Below are 13,125 nucleotides of genomic sequence, written 5' to 3'. Positions count from 1 at the left end.
ACACACTTAAACTGAAAACCTTGACAGTCTGGTGTGAATCTGCTATCCTAACCCACCCTGCTGCAGGACCTGCATAGGATGCTGGTCTCAAAGTTGACAGTTGTGGTCCTGTTTGTCAACAGAGTGAATTCTGTGACAGCAGCTGCCAACTGGGAGTCATTTCTGGCTCTTTCCTCAGAGTGTTTCAAGTTGAACCAGAAGGTAGACATTCTGGGGCAAGTCACAATTGGGTCACAGTGTAGAGATTGTTTTGAAAAGAAAGGGGGGTGTGGAGGAGGGAAGTGAGGATCCTGGCCCCTCACCCACTTCTTCCCCTTTCTAGCTGCATCCTGTTCTCCCTCCAGTCCAGCTGCCGCCTAAGATAAAGTGGCTGCCCTGCTAGAGCCTAAGGGTGAGGAGGGCGGCACGGATCCTGTTCTGAAGTGGTCCAGCCCTTGGGTGTGCCTGGACTCTGCTGATTTGGTTGGGTTCCTGCTTTCCTTTCACCGGTGCCCATGTATCTTAAGAGTGAGAATGTGGTTGGAGATCTGTGGTGGGAAGGAACCTTCTGTAGGGTGGCTTTGAGGGTGTGGTTGGCCCGCCCTGGGGTGGCTCCCTTACCCCTGTCATTGGCTTGGCGCCACTGCTCTTTCATGTTAAGAGTTTATCTCAAATGATCCAGAAACATCAGGGCTCTTTCAACCCACAACAATCAAGTCTTGGTTAATTTTACCCCTGCAGTATGCTAGAGCAACTGAAAAACATCCAGGCTGGGAAACAGCTGTTCTCACCCTAAACATTGGGAGCTTTTGAGAGCAGGCAAGGGCAGGGGTACTTTTCCTTCCTTGAGGATACAGCTGATTTAACTCCCCTTGTAGCTGCCATCTTGCAAGCATGACTTTGCAAAACTGATATTGTGGGTGAGGATAATAAAGATGGTCTTTCTCAGCTCTGCTTATATTGTCTTTTGAATTTTCTTGCCAAAGGCAGAGTTAGCATTGAACTCTGGTGATGATACTGTATGTCAAAGGTAATATCTCAGATTTGGTTTTTCCTCATTTTATGTTTCTATAATCTATTACCCATTATCTGCAGATTTCCACATCCAGGGAACATTGGTTCATGAATGTATGGATCTAGGTACCTAGACAATTAACAAAAAACAACAAAACATGAAGATGAATGACTATTGCAGGTTGCTTGCTGTTCTTAAGTTCTAACTGTGTAAGGACGGTTCCTTTATACATTATTTCATTCCCTGATGGAAGCTGAGCTGGCTTAAATCTGTAAGAGAGGTGTTAGAATGAAGTGAACATCATTTTGTCAACCATAATTAAGTTCCCTTAGAGTTTGGATACAAGATTAACCTACAGCTCAACACTTAAATCCAACAATAAGATTCTCTTGAGTGCACAAAGCACGATGACCAACCTTAAGGAGACCAGAGGAAGGCATGGCTTCCAAACATGCCCTGTGACTGTCACGTGGAACATGCTTCCAGCATTACTATGGAGTGTGCTGAAAGCACATCCAGTTTTTCTACGTCTCCTCGTGGACAGCAGGGTGTATTACTGGGTCCTGTCTCTTGGGACACAGTTTACTGGGACTTAAGATCTTTGTTTCAGCATGGATCCCTGATGGCTGACCCTTGGGTTTGAATCCTGGTTTTGACTTTCACTCCCATGGATTGTGCTCAGGAAGTTTCCACTGGCATGGTTGTGCCCTTGCCTTGTTTAATGAGAGCTGGCATTTCAGTTTTCCCCCAGCATCCAAGTGACTCTGCCAGCATGCCACTTGGATTTTACTTTATTTCAGCCTTCTGTGGGCATTGGACACATGGTGCCCTTCAAGAATAAGATGCAGAGTAGGCCTTTTTCTGCCTTTGGTGTCTCAGGTACCCATTTCTCATGACATGGAAGTAGGACTTGCTATCAGATAATGATACTGTACCTTTGGATTCAGGTCAACAATTTCACCCTGTGCATTTGGTTTTTCCCTTTTACTGTTTTCTTAACCTGTCACAGTCTCTTAATTAGAATGTATTGCTAGGGGACAGGCAGCACTGTCAAACGTTGTGCATTTTATAGAAATACACAAAAGCACCAGACAAGCAGCTGTAATGCCAAGTCCTCCAGATGCAATACTGAAATTCCTGAGAGGGGTGTCTTCATTGTTTTCTTTCTTTGTTCCAGAAGCAAAGGCCGATAATGAACCGAGCTGTTCGCCGGCAGCTCAAGAACTGTTGACAAGGCTGGGATTTTTACTGGGAGAAGGGATCCCAAGTGCCACACACATAACCATTGAAGAAAAAAATGAAACCATGGTAATGCCCAAGGAAGACACTGCATGTCTTATCTGCTCAGAGGATGAATGACGGCATAATTGTCTTGCCTCCTCCCTGAGTGGGGAAGTTGTTGTTCAGACCAGATGAGTCTGGGCCATTGTGTATTGAAATTCATTTCAACAGTTTGTTTGTGATCCTTTGTACTGGGGGTGGGGAGAAGCAGAGGGTGCAGACCTTATAAAAATGTCCACATTAACCTTCTGGTCACCACCCAGAGGAGAGTAACTAAATGAAGTGGCCGAGAGAATTCCTTAGGAATGATACTACTTTTATCTTTATAGCACCATTCTTTTCATCCGGCTGCTTTGGTATGCACTTCCCTGTGCTTTTTTTTTTTTTTATTGGTTGAGACTTTGGAGGGTCAGTGGGGTGAGGAAAAGATTTATAGGAGATGAATGGAGACAAAATAAAATAAGATCAAAAGGTTCATCTTTGGAAGAGCACTCCCCTTCCTAGGGAACAGCAGCCTGCCACATCCGAGATGAGAAGTGTACCTCTGAATAGCAATGAGAGGCCAGAGCCTCTGCCCCTTGAGGGTCTCTGCGAGGGCATCAGGCATTGATTGAGATCGCAGTGGCCACCAGTCTCCTTCCCTGGATCGCAGAGCCCATAAATCTTCCAAAAATTGAATCAGGTTGCCGTGCTCGTGAAACATTACAGAAACAGAGTTCCCAGATTTTCCACACAGAGGTCAAAGAACCCATTTGTCTTCTGCAGAGTTTAAATGAAAGGAAGTCTGCCTGTTTGCTGTTTCTGCTTTACAAATGTGCATTCCCACTAAATTATTTCCAAGACTGCCCTCTTAAGAAAAAAGATCACAGAAAGGCGAACAGAACTAGGGAGATCTCTCTTTTAAATTTTGGAAGACTGTATATATTAAGATCCCTGGATTGTAAAAAAGAAAACCTGTTTTCCATTTTCCTGTTTGTTTTTGATGCTAAAACCATGAAGCTACAAAGGGGTATGTAGACGCGCTAACTCCTCCTTCCGTTCATCTTGCAGTGCACAGCTCTGAGCCAAGGCATCAGCCCTTGCTCCACTCTTACAAGCAGCACCGCCTCTCCTAGCACCGATAGCCCCTGCTCAACCTTGAATAGCTGTGTCAGCAAGACGGCAGCCAACAAAAGTCCCTGTGAGACCATTAGCAGCCCTAGTTCCACCCTGGAAAGCAAGGACAGTGGAATTATAGGTAAGACGCTCACTGCTCAGTCATGTGATGGCTCCATGCATTTCAGCCAGAGCATTCTCCAGGCTCTTCTTAAGAGGGTGTTAGCGTGTGCAGTCTGTGACGGTCAGCCTGCCCGGACTGCCCTGTCCTTTGCAGATAGCACTGGTTCCACGGACAGCTGAGCGGTTGAAGCATTGGCTTTTATATTCCTTGGTGTTTATTTGATAACCCTGGACTCATATGGTAAAAAATTTTCCACATCATGTCTGGCCTGTGACATTATAAAAATTTTCCCTTGTCACTAATCCACTTGATGGGTATTGGGTTTGTGTAGGACACACCACGGGACCATGAAGTCCCTGCATATTGAGAAGTCTTCCCAGCCAGATCTCAAGGTCACTGATCTCCCCACTTATGTCTAGGTATTCATTCTTTCGTTTCTTCTAATGGCATCTGACCACTGTCTGAAGGCCTGGAGCTTCTAAGTCCACCGCCCCCACCCCCACACCCATGCCTGCAAAGTACTTGTGGATATCCTGAACAGATTGTCTGGAGACGCAGAGTATAGTTGTGACTCTTACACTGGTTGGCTAGGTGACACGAATGTTTAGTTGAGTTATTTGCATACTTCTTTTGAGGAAATCATAAATGAGTCTTCTGATGAGTTCAGTAGTTTCTTAATCCCAGGTGCACAATAGAATCAACCAGGGGATTTAAGAGCCCTTGTTTTTACCTCCCATCCCAGAAGGAACGCGTTTGCATTTCTGCAGCTGGGCCTGGGTGGCGGTGTGTCCTGGTCTGCAGCCTGGTGCCTTGGGGGTGGGCTGTTCCGGCTTCCTATGCTCTCAAGCCATGCTGCTGTCTGACACTGATGCCTTCCTGCAGCTCAGCCTTTTCCCTGCTGCTGAGCGATGCACGTGTTTTTGAGGGATATGTTATGTTTTATTATTGGAATGAACCCCGCTTCCTTCCACGTTAATATGTAACCAAATGCAGTGGCATTTAAGCTCTTGGTTTTCTTCAGTCACCTGTAATTTCTTTCATGTGTAATTTGAAAAACCAAACTGCAGGTTCATCCAGTTTGTATTTTGGAGATTGCCTCAGAAGATACGTGAGCTACCTGGGTGGGGTCATGGCATTCTCGATGTTGCCCTTGTAACAGCTCTTGTGAGGGGCCCTGAAGCAAGAGGAAGGCAAGCCTGTTCCCTCAGTTATCTCTTGGATCAGGATTTTCAGTGGGTTTTTGTTTCATTTTTCATTGTCTCATTGAGATATAATTAACTCATCCATTTAAACCTTTGAGTAGCTTGTGTTTATTCAGAATTGTGCAACTATCACCACGATCTGATTTTGGGAATATTTTTACCACTTCAAAAAGAAACTCTGCACCCTTAGAAGTCACACCTCGTTTCCCTGCATACACCAGACCTGCTCACTGGGTAATCTACTTTCTGTCTCTGCAGACTAGCTCGTTCTGGAAGTTTCATGTGACTGGTTTTTGTAGCAGGTCGGAATTCTCTTCACTCCACCTCAAGCCCTTCCAGTGAGCTTATTCTTCCAATTCCCTTTTCTCTTTTAACTCTGCTTCCCCACCTGCTATTTTGTCTAACAAGTTTTTCCCAGTGTTACTTCTGTTTTCATGTCCCATCTGTCTCTGAAGTGTCCACCATTGATGGATCTCTGGTACTGATTCTGTGATAGCCAGATGACTTTCTTTACAGTGTTCTTAGCTCTTCTGCAATACCCTTTCCTCCTCAGAGTTTGTCGTCTTTCAGGAAATTGGCCAGTGCTACAGGTCTTTTAAAAAACTTATTTATTTTTGACTGTTCTGGGTCTTCATTGCTACACATAGGCTTTCTCTAGTTGTGGTGATTGGGGGCTGCTCTTCATTGTGGTGTGCAGGCTTCTCATTGTGGTTTCTCTTGTCGCGGAGCATAGGCTCTGGGCTCGCAGGCTCGGTAGCTGCGACTTGCAGGCTCTAAAGCGCAGGTTCAGTAGTTGTGGTGTGTGGGTTTAGTTGCTTCACAGCATGTGGAATCTTCCCAGACCAGAGATTGAACCTGTTTTCTCTGCGTTGGCAGGCATTCTTATCCTCTGCACCACCAGAGAAGCCCTAGTTTTTTATTTTTATTTTTTTAATAGTTTTTTCTCTTCATTCTGTATTGTGGCATTGACATCGCAGCCTCTGATTATAACCAAGCCAGTTTCTTGTTTTGACAGAAAACTTTTCAGTGACAGAAAACTACCCACGTTCATTCTCTGCCTCTGTCTGTTTCTCATTAAGAGATGTTGCTGCAATTTTAAAGGTGTCCTAAAGAGGGAAAAGTTGCTGGTTTGTTTTTTGTATTATAATTGAGTGAGTGAACTGCAGGAATAGCAAGGCTCTCAATTAGTACTTGATTTAATACAGTCCCTGCTGAACCCAGAATGGTTAGTGCCCTTATAATGTGCTGTCCATTGTATCTCAATATTTTCAGTTTACTTATTCGTGTTTTCTTATTTACTGTTATCTCCAGTATTCTTGCCTGGAGAGTTCCATGGACCATACAGTCCATGGGGTCACAAAAAGTCAGATATGATTGAGTGACTTTCACTTTCCACATGGTTAGGGGGTCTCATCTATCTTATTCCTGCTGTCTACTGGGCTCCTAGCATGGTGTTGGGAATGAGAAATTAAAGAAAGAGAATTATGGCTGCTGTCAAGTTTCATTGAAGGAGGGAATGGTTTAGTTGGTTTGTAAAGAAGCTGCGTGGGATTCCCATTCCAAGTCGGCATCGTCTTTTCACGCCATCTGTACTGTAAGTTGTGTCTTGTCGTTAAGCAACTCATTTCATATCATTGAGGATGTCTTTCATTCCTTGCCTAAAGTCAACATGTTCTCTTAACTCAGCTGAACGTGAAAAATGCTGACGATTGAGATGAAAGTGGGAGGAAGTGGGAGGTGGTGCCTAAGTCCTTCTTTCAGCGAAGACCTCCTGCTCCGGGAGTTTGGCTTCCTGCCTGGTTCCCTGAGCTCCTTTAGGAAGCCAGGCCCGTAGGTGGCCGAGAGGGAGAAATACTGTGCTGGTGACAATGTTCCTCTGTTCTCTCTCCTTCAGACCTGCAGAATTAGAACCTGCTGCCAAGGGACACATTGGAGGTGTGATAGGGAGGAGAAGGGAAAAAAAGCCTTTCCTCTCCAGCAGACCTAGCCACAGCTCTTTGAAAAGGTGGGCGTGGTTGGGCCAGAGGAGAAAACAGCTTCCTCCTGAATTGATAACAGGGTATGCAGGTTCTGTCGCCTCTCTGGGCAGCAGGCATCTGTGACTCAGTTGTGGTTTGGTGATTGCTGGGGGTGGAGCGTGAAGAACATGTCTGTCTTTATAAGGTGTAGCCTGGGAATGACAACCTTTTGGGCATCTTAACTGTTCAACAGAGTGAAATATTCAAGAACACAGCGATCCCAGTGGGCAGAGATGAAGGCGAGATATCTTGGCTTCCTGCTTTGGGAGGCCTGGCAGCTGCTTGTCAAACAGGCTGGTTAAGATTCATGTTCCAAGTTACACGGGGCCTGGAGAAGGGCGGAAGAGGCTTTCCACTTAATCTTCCATTTGAAGTTGTTTAAGACTCCTCAACCTATGGAGCTCAGGCTAGAATAGCAAAGGCCTGGGGGTGGGCTGGCGTAAAGAGTGCACAGCTGTCGCGGCATTACAAGCTTTGCGGAAGTTGTAGGCTCCCATCCAGGGCTCAGACCTGAGTTCCATGTATAGTATTAGCACAGTTTATTTAGAGGAAACTTCTAACAGTGCTAAGCCATCCTTAAAAATTCCCAAACCTCCCCCTCAACCTCCCCCTTATTTAAGCCAACTTCAGTCATGCTGATACTATTCAGTCTAAATATTTTTGACCAACAGATGCTGTGAAGGGAGGCTTGTGTTCCCACATGCCCAGACAGCCTTCTCAGGCTGGCACAGGGTGCCCGGCCTGGTTCTGTTTCTACTGGTTTTGATATATTGCAGATGAGAATTTCTTTTTGGAACTGCTAAGTAGGAGAAAGGGCAAGCTATTGACCAGTAGAGGAGTTGATTGGACCCCTTCCTATCTCCTGGAAGAGACCCTAATGCTGGGAAAGATTGAGGGCAGGAGGAGAAGGGGATGACAGAGGATGAGATGGTTGGATGGCATCACCAACTCAATGGACATGAGTTTGAGCCAACTCCAGGAGATTGTTGGTGAAGAACAGGGAAGCTTGGCATGTTGCAGTCCATGGGGTCGCAAAGAGTCAGACGCAACTTAGTGGCTTAAAAACATCATCTCCAGTCTCTTAGATCCCCTAGAGAGGGAAATGGCAACCCACTCCAGTATTCGTGCCTGGGAAATCCCATGGACGGAGGAGCCCTGGCAGGCTGTAGTCCATGTTTGCAAAAGAGTGGGACATGACTTAGCAACTAAACAGCAGCAAACTGTGGAGCGAAGGCTTAGCAGAACCCTCACCACCTCCTACTCCACCTTCATTGTGTTGTGCAGTTTCACTTTATCCTATTTCAGGAGCTCCAAGTTCTCCCAACATAAACTTCTTTAGAAGCTTAATAATTCTGTCATGTAGAAATACTGTCTAAGCTAGATGAGATTAACTGAATTCCCTACAATGTCTTTTTTTTTTTGTCCCTAAGGTAAATTCCTTATTCTTAACATATTGAAATTATTGATATTACCTAGAAGTTAGTGTCTGATTTTTAAATCTGCAATGTGAGAACCTCTAAATGTGACACCAGCTGTACTCATTCACTTGAAGCAGCTTTTCAATTACTTGCTTTGAAAAGGAAGACTTTATAAAGAAGTTGCTTTTAAAGGTATTTCCTCCATGACTGTAAGAACATTTTTTCTTAGTGACACTCTCTTGAATATAACCGGCTTCCAAGTGTTACAAATGGAAAGTCATAGATTATGATCCCCAGCTGAGAAAAAAGTGAGGTACGGGCTGACCTTAGGAATATTGCAGGCTTGATTCCAATCTGCCATAGTAGAGTGAATGTTGCAATAAAACAAGTCACAGAACTCTTTTTGGTTTCGTAATGAGTGTAAAAGTTGTTTACACTGTACCACAGTCTGTTAAGTGTGCAATAGCATTGTACTTAAGAAAAGTTACATACTTTTATTAAAAGATACCTTATTCTTAAAAAATGCTGACCATCACCCGTGCCTTCAGCGAGTTATCTTTTTTTGCTGGTAGAGGGTTTGAAATATTTTGAGTTACCAAACTGTGACTCAGAGATTCAAAGTGAGCACATGCTGTTGGAAAAAGGGCATGCTTGGATTTACTCGATGCAGGGTTACCACACAGCTTCAATTTGAAAAACACCAGTTTTTGCAAAATGCAATAAAGCATAATATACCGGTATGTGTAGTCATTCGAATATGTGTAAAAACCAATCTGATTTTAAAAAGTCACTGAAAAGCTCTATTTGCTTCAAAGATATTGTTTGATTTTTATGTATTTCATATGATCAGTATTTTATGTTTGTATTTATTTCAAAGAAATGGGCCATTTATTTCAAAAGAAAGAGGATGGGTATTGGATGAAGAGAAAGACACAAAACTCAGTTTTCCTATCAAGTTTTAAAATGTTAATAAATCCTTCCTATCCATTAATGATAGAGGTGCCCAGGAGGATTTCCAGGTAGCCATTTAAAACATCCTGGCAGAGAGAGAGGCCTTTAGAGGTTAACCATTCCTTCCATTTGCTTTCTCTGCCATCTGCTTCTACCTGCTGACACTTACAATCTCCAGATGACTTTGGTGGTGTGTTGGATTTGTTGAGAGCTGGTGTTAGAACAGCCCTATGAAGGGAGGGGAGAGGAGGGCATTCCACGTGGAAGATGGCCTGACCTCGTGTCTCACCTCTCACCCCACCATCTCCCCACCTCCTGCCCTGCTCCCCAACAACTGAGCCACCACATTCCACCAGGCCAGATAGCTTTCAGGATGATTAAATGCTCAGTATTTGAAAAGGGTGAAGCAAGAACTCAGACTCTGCCTTTCCCCTCTCTCTCGGGGGTGGGGGAGGGCGCTTGCATTTGTTCCTCCCCTGCTCTCTTTGAAGTGGGGAGGCAGGTATACATTTAGGCAGGGGAATATCCTCACAGAAACATTGCTCCTGCACAAGTGGCTTGTGGTGAAATACCGATAGTTGATTATGATCCTGCTGATCCTTGCTAGAGTTTGATAATATTTGTTTTTCTGCCCAGTTGCTTAGGACATAAAGAAAAGTGACTGTGGGCTGACTTTTATCTTCCTGCATCTCTCTTCTCTGCTCTCCTAGGCTTGTAAAATGAAAGTAGTGCCAGAGGAAGTGTTAGACCTTTCATTTTCTGAACTTTGTGTCCCAGGGGAGGTGATCAGATGCAGAAAGAGGCACACAAAGAGGAATTAATTGTACTTTATTTTCATTTTTAACTTGTTGTCAATCCTGCCCTTTTGATTTTATGCTAATACTGCTTTGTTGACACCTGTATTGCCCTGCTTTGAAATTGATTTGGTAATAACTATTTAGAGTGTTTCAAATCTGTGTTAATATTCATTTTGCTACACTGCCTGCAATTTAAAAAATCATCCTTAATTATAGAAGCTTTTTAATCTCTTGGGTGAAGGAGGAAAATTTGCCTTTACATATATTATTCAGTAAGGCCCTTAATGGGAAAGAAGTCCTTGGTGGTGATGTGAATCAGCAAAGCGCCCGCCGTACTTGAGTTCAGACCATGGTGGGAGTTCCCAGGCTGTTTTGTCTGAAGCATTTATGGACACCAACTGCATACCAGGAGCACATTTGTTGAGTGCTGGGACGATAGAGATAGTTACAGCATCTGCTTTAAAACTTGTCTCCCTGTGGAATGACAGAATGGTCTCCTGCCGTTGGAGACCTGGGCAAGCTGTCAACTGCTGCAAAGGGTGTAAGACAGGGCAGTGCTCTCCAAGGGAGGTGTTTCCCGTGGATAATACCAACCGCTGAACGTGAGTGCCTTATGCTCTTTCCTGGAAGGGTCTGGAACTCTGTGGCGTCAGTGGACTCAATGAGAAGTTCCGTTGTCTAGGCCTTCAGTGCTGAGGGTCTGTGAGCTGTACTAGTGCACAGTGACGTGTGCTGTTGCCGGAAAACTTCATGTTGTTCGAGTCTGCAGGCTTCTTTCTGGAGGCTGCTACCCGCCCTTTCAGACAGAGTCTGGAGCCAGCGGGGCGAGGCTGAGGCTGGCCGGTGTGGCCTGCCTGCCCTCCCCTGCGCCCTGCCCCAGCTGCCCCTTCAGGTGTCTCTGCCTCAGAGGCCGGCTGAGCCCTGCTGGGACCACGTGGCTATGACTCGAGTCCCGGCCTAGCCGCCTGGCACAGCAGAGCGCCTTGTGCAACGCGGTGGGCGCTGAGCCGGAGACTTGGGGCAGAGATCTGCCCGTCACAGGACCCTCGGCGGTTCCACAGGGCTGTCCAGGGGAGCCTTGTGCTGCTGTCCAGGCAGCGTGGTGGGAGGAGAAGCCAGAAAGCCCCGTGGAGCCAGAGGTAACTCAGGGCCCCCTCCCTGCATCCTGCCAGGTGAGCACCATCAGCCCGAGTGTCTTCACTGGAAGCTGTGCCTGCCGGGCTGCGGGAGGTGAGAACGTCACCCAGGCGGACGAGCCCCAGACTTTGTTCCTGTGGTTTGTTAGTGTGTGGGCGGGGCGGAGGGAGAGGCACCGGCTGGCATTTCTGGAGGTTTCCTGCAGACTGGGTTCATCCTTGCAGTCTTCCCTGGTGTCTCCTGGGGAAATGAAGTGTGTGGCCTGGCAGCCTGAGCGTGCGTGGTGTGAGTGCACAGCAGAGGAGGGCAAGCGGCTTTTGGGTCCAGAGCTCCAGGTAGTGGGCTTGTGGCTTCTTGGACCTGTCACCTTGATCTTTCCCTGATTTTGATCTCGGTTAGACAGTGTTCCCCTCCCAGAGTTGCTAGTGATCTTCATCCGGGTGGGTCCAAGAAGGCGGTGTCTGCACTAGCTGGATTTTCCTTTTTTATTCACTTCTTCTCTTCTCTGACTTTCATAAGCAAGCAATCACTTTCTTTTTTGTTTCATCTTCAATTTACTGGTCCCTTATTTTAACTTTTAAACTCTTCCTCTTAACCATTAAACTGAATATAGAAGTTGAAAGATGTTTGTCTGGGTTTTGTTAGTGGTATTTTATTTTTCTTCAGTTGAATGGGGAGGACAGCATTCTCATGATATAGGAGGCACCTGACATGTGCCCTTCTATCTGATTTTTCTCTACCACCTACAGAGAGACAAAGGGCTCTCTTCATAGATCCCTGGCTTTGAAAATGGAGAGTGCAGGACAATCTATGGGATGCTTAAATTTTTTTTTTCAATTTGGGGGTGTTTAATAATCTTTTCAAAATGATGTTTTTGTGTATGTTTCATATTATAATAAATTAGTGTAGTCCATGAACATAATTTGTAAATACATGTATGTGGGATGTGTTCACAAGCTTTTCTAATCCTGTGATTGGAGCAGTGCAGAGCATCATTCTGGAGCCCAGTGAGGCTTCAGGTGTTCCGGGGCTTTCTTGCCCATGGGACTGTTAGAAGTACTGAGTGAGATATGATGGAAGTTTAGAACAGGGCCTGTGACCGTAAGCACTATTATAATATTCATGTTAGCCACTATTGTTGTTCTTATTTCCTAGGGATGCTTATTTATTTATATTCCATTCCTCCCTAGTGGATTTGAAATGCTCATAGGCATTTACTAAATCGAGATTTTTCTTTTTCAAAGAAGGTATGGGTGGAGGAGGGCTTCCCCGGTGACTCAGCAGTAAACACTTCTCCTGCCAAGGCAAGAGATGCAGGTTTCAATCCCTGTGTCGGGAAGATCCCCAGGAGGAGGAAATGGCAACCGGCTCCAGTATTCTTACCTGGAAAATCCCAGGGACAGAGGAGCCTGGCGGGCTACACAATCCATGGGGTTGCAAAGAATTGGACACAGTTTAGCGACTAACAACTGCAACATGAGTTGGGGAAAAAGTGAGAGAAAAGATGAAGTCAGGAGTCAGGTTGATAAGATTTTATTAATTTTGCTTTAAAGTGGGCAGAAAGTTTTACTCAGGACTTGTAGCCAGTGTAAAGAGAGAAACACAAACATACAAGATTATGTCTGGAAAGTAAAGACAAAAACGTGCCCATTCCTAGTAGCAGACCCAGAGAGATAGCCTCTTGTGGGTTCTTAAAAAGTTGAGAAGCCAGAGTTTGAACCCATGCCCCTTTGCATTTTTCACCTCTTGTCTTTTCCAGAGCTCAGAGAAAGAAGAATTCAACTCTGCCTATGTATACGTTTGATACCAATGGCCCTTAGTTCCTAAACAATTCTGGACTGGTGCCATAGTCAGATTATTTCCTGGTGTTCTTTTAAACCTACATCTTGATTTAGATCCCACCAAACTACTTTTTGGACCCTGAACTTTACTGTTTATTTTTTAAAATTCTATTTTAAGTGAACATTAACGTAGAAAGAACCTTCTATAGGCAAAGAGGGGATGAGAGGAAGGCTGGGAAGGAGAAGGAAGGAATTGCGTTATTGAAGTGCCATATAGAGCACAATGTTTAATGACCAAGTGGGTCCTTGTCTCTGCTTCCCCCACCT

The 13,125-nt window shown here is 45.1% G+C and overlaps 1 protein-coding gene across 11 annotated transcripts in view; it reads left to right on the top strand.

The window, feature by feature from the left end:
• The window catches only part of TANC1 (tetratricopeptide repeat, ankyrin repeat and coiled-coil containing 1), a 241,903-nt gene that overhangs the window by 162,579 nt on the left and 66,199 nt on the right, over nucleotides 1–13,125 (top strand). For 7 of the 11 annotated variants that reach the window (XM_043894131.1, XM_043894130.1, XM_043894128.1 and 4 more), the window contains 2 exons: nucleotides 2,172–2,302; nucleotides 3,326–3,512. The exons of 1 other annotated variant lie outside the window; for it this stretch is intronic. In XM_043894131.1, the coding sequence (XP_043750066.1) occupies nucleotides 2,172–2,302; nucleotides 3,326–3,512 (318 nt within the window). Of the gene's footprint in view, nucleotides 1–2,171; nucleotides 2,303–3,325; nucleotides 3,513–11,176; nucleotides 11,353–13,125 lie in introns of those variants that run through there. 3 more of the 11 variants (XM_043894129.1, XM_043894127.1, XM_043894133.1) reach the window with 2 other exon arrangements.

This window comes from Cervus elaphus, chromosome 33, assembly GCF_910594005.1.
Source record: "Cervus elaphus chromosome 33, mCerEla1.1, whole genome shotgun sequence".
Lineage (NCBI taxonomy): Eukaryota > Metazoa > Chordata > Mammalia > Artiodactyla > Cervidae > Cervus > Cervus elaphus.
The sequence above is the reverse complement of the archived record's forward strand: the minus strand, read 5'-3'. Positions and strand labels throughout refer to the sequence as shown.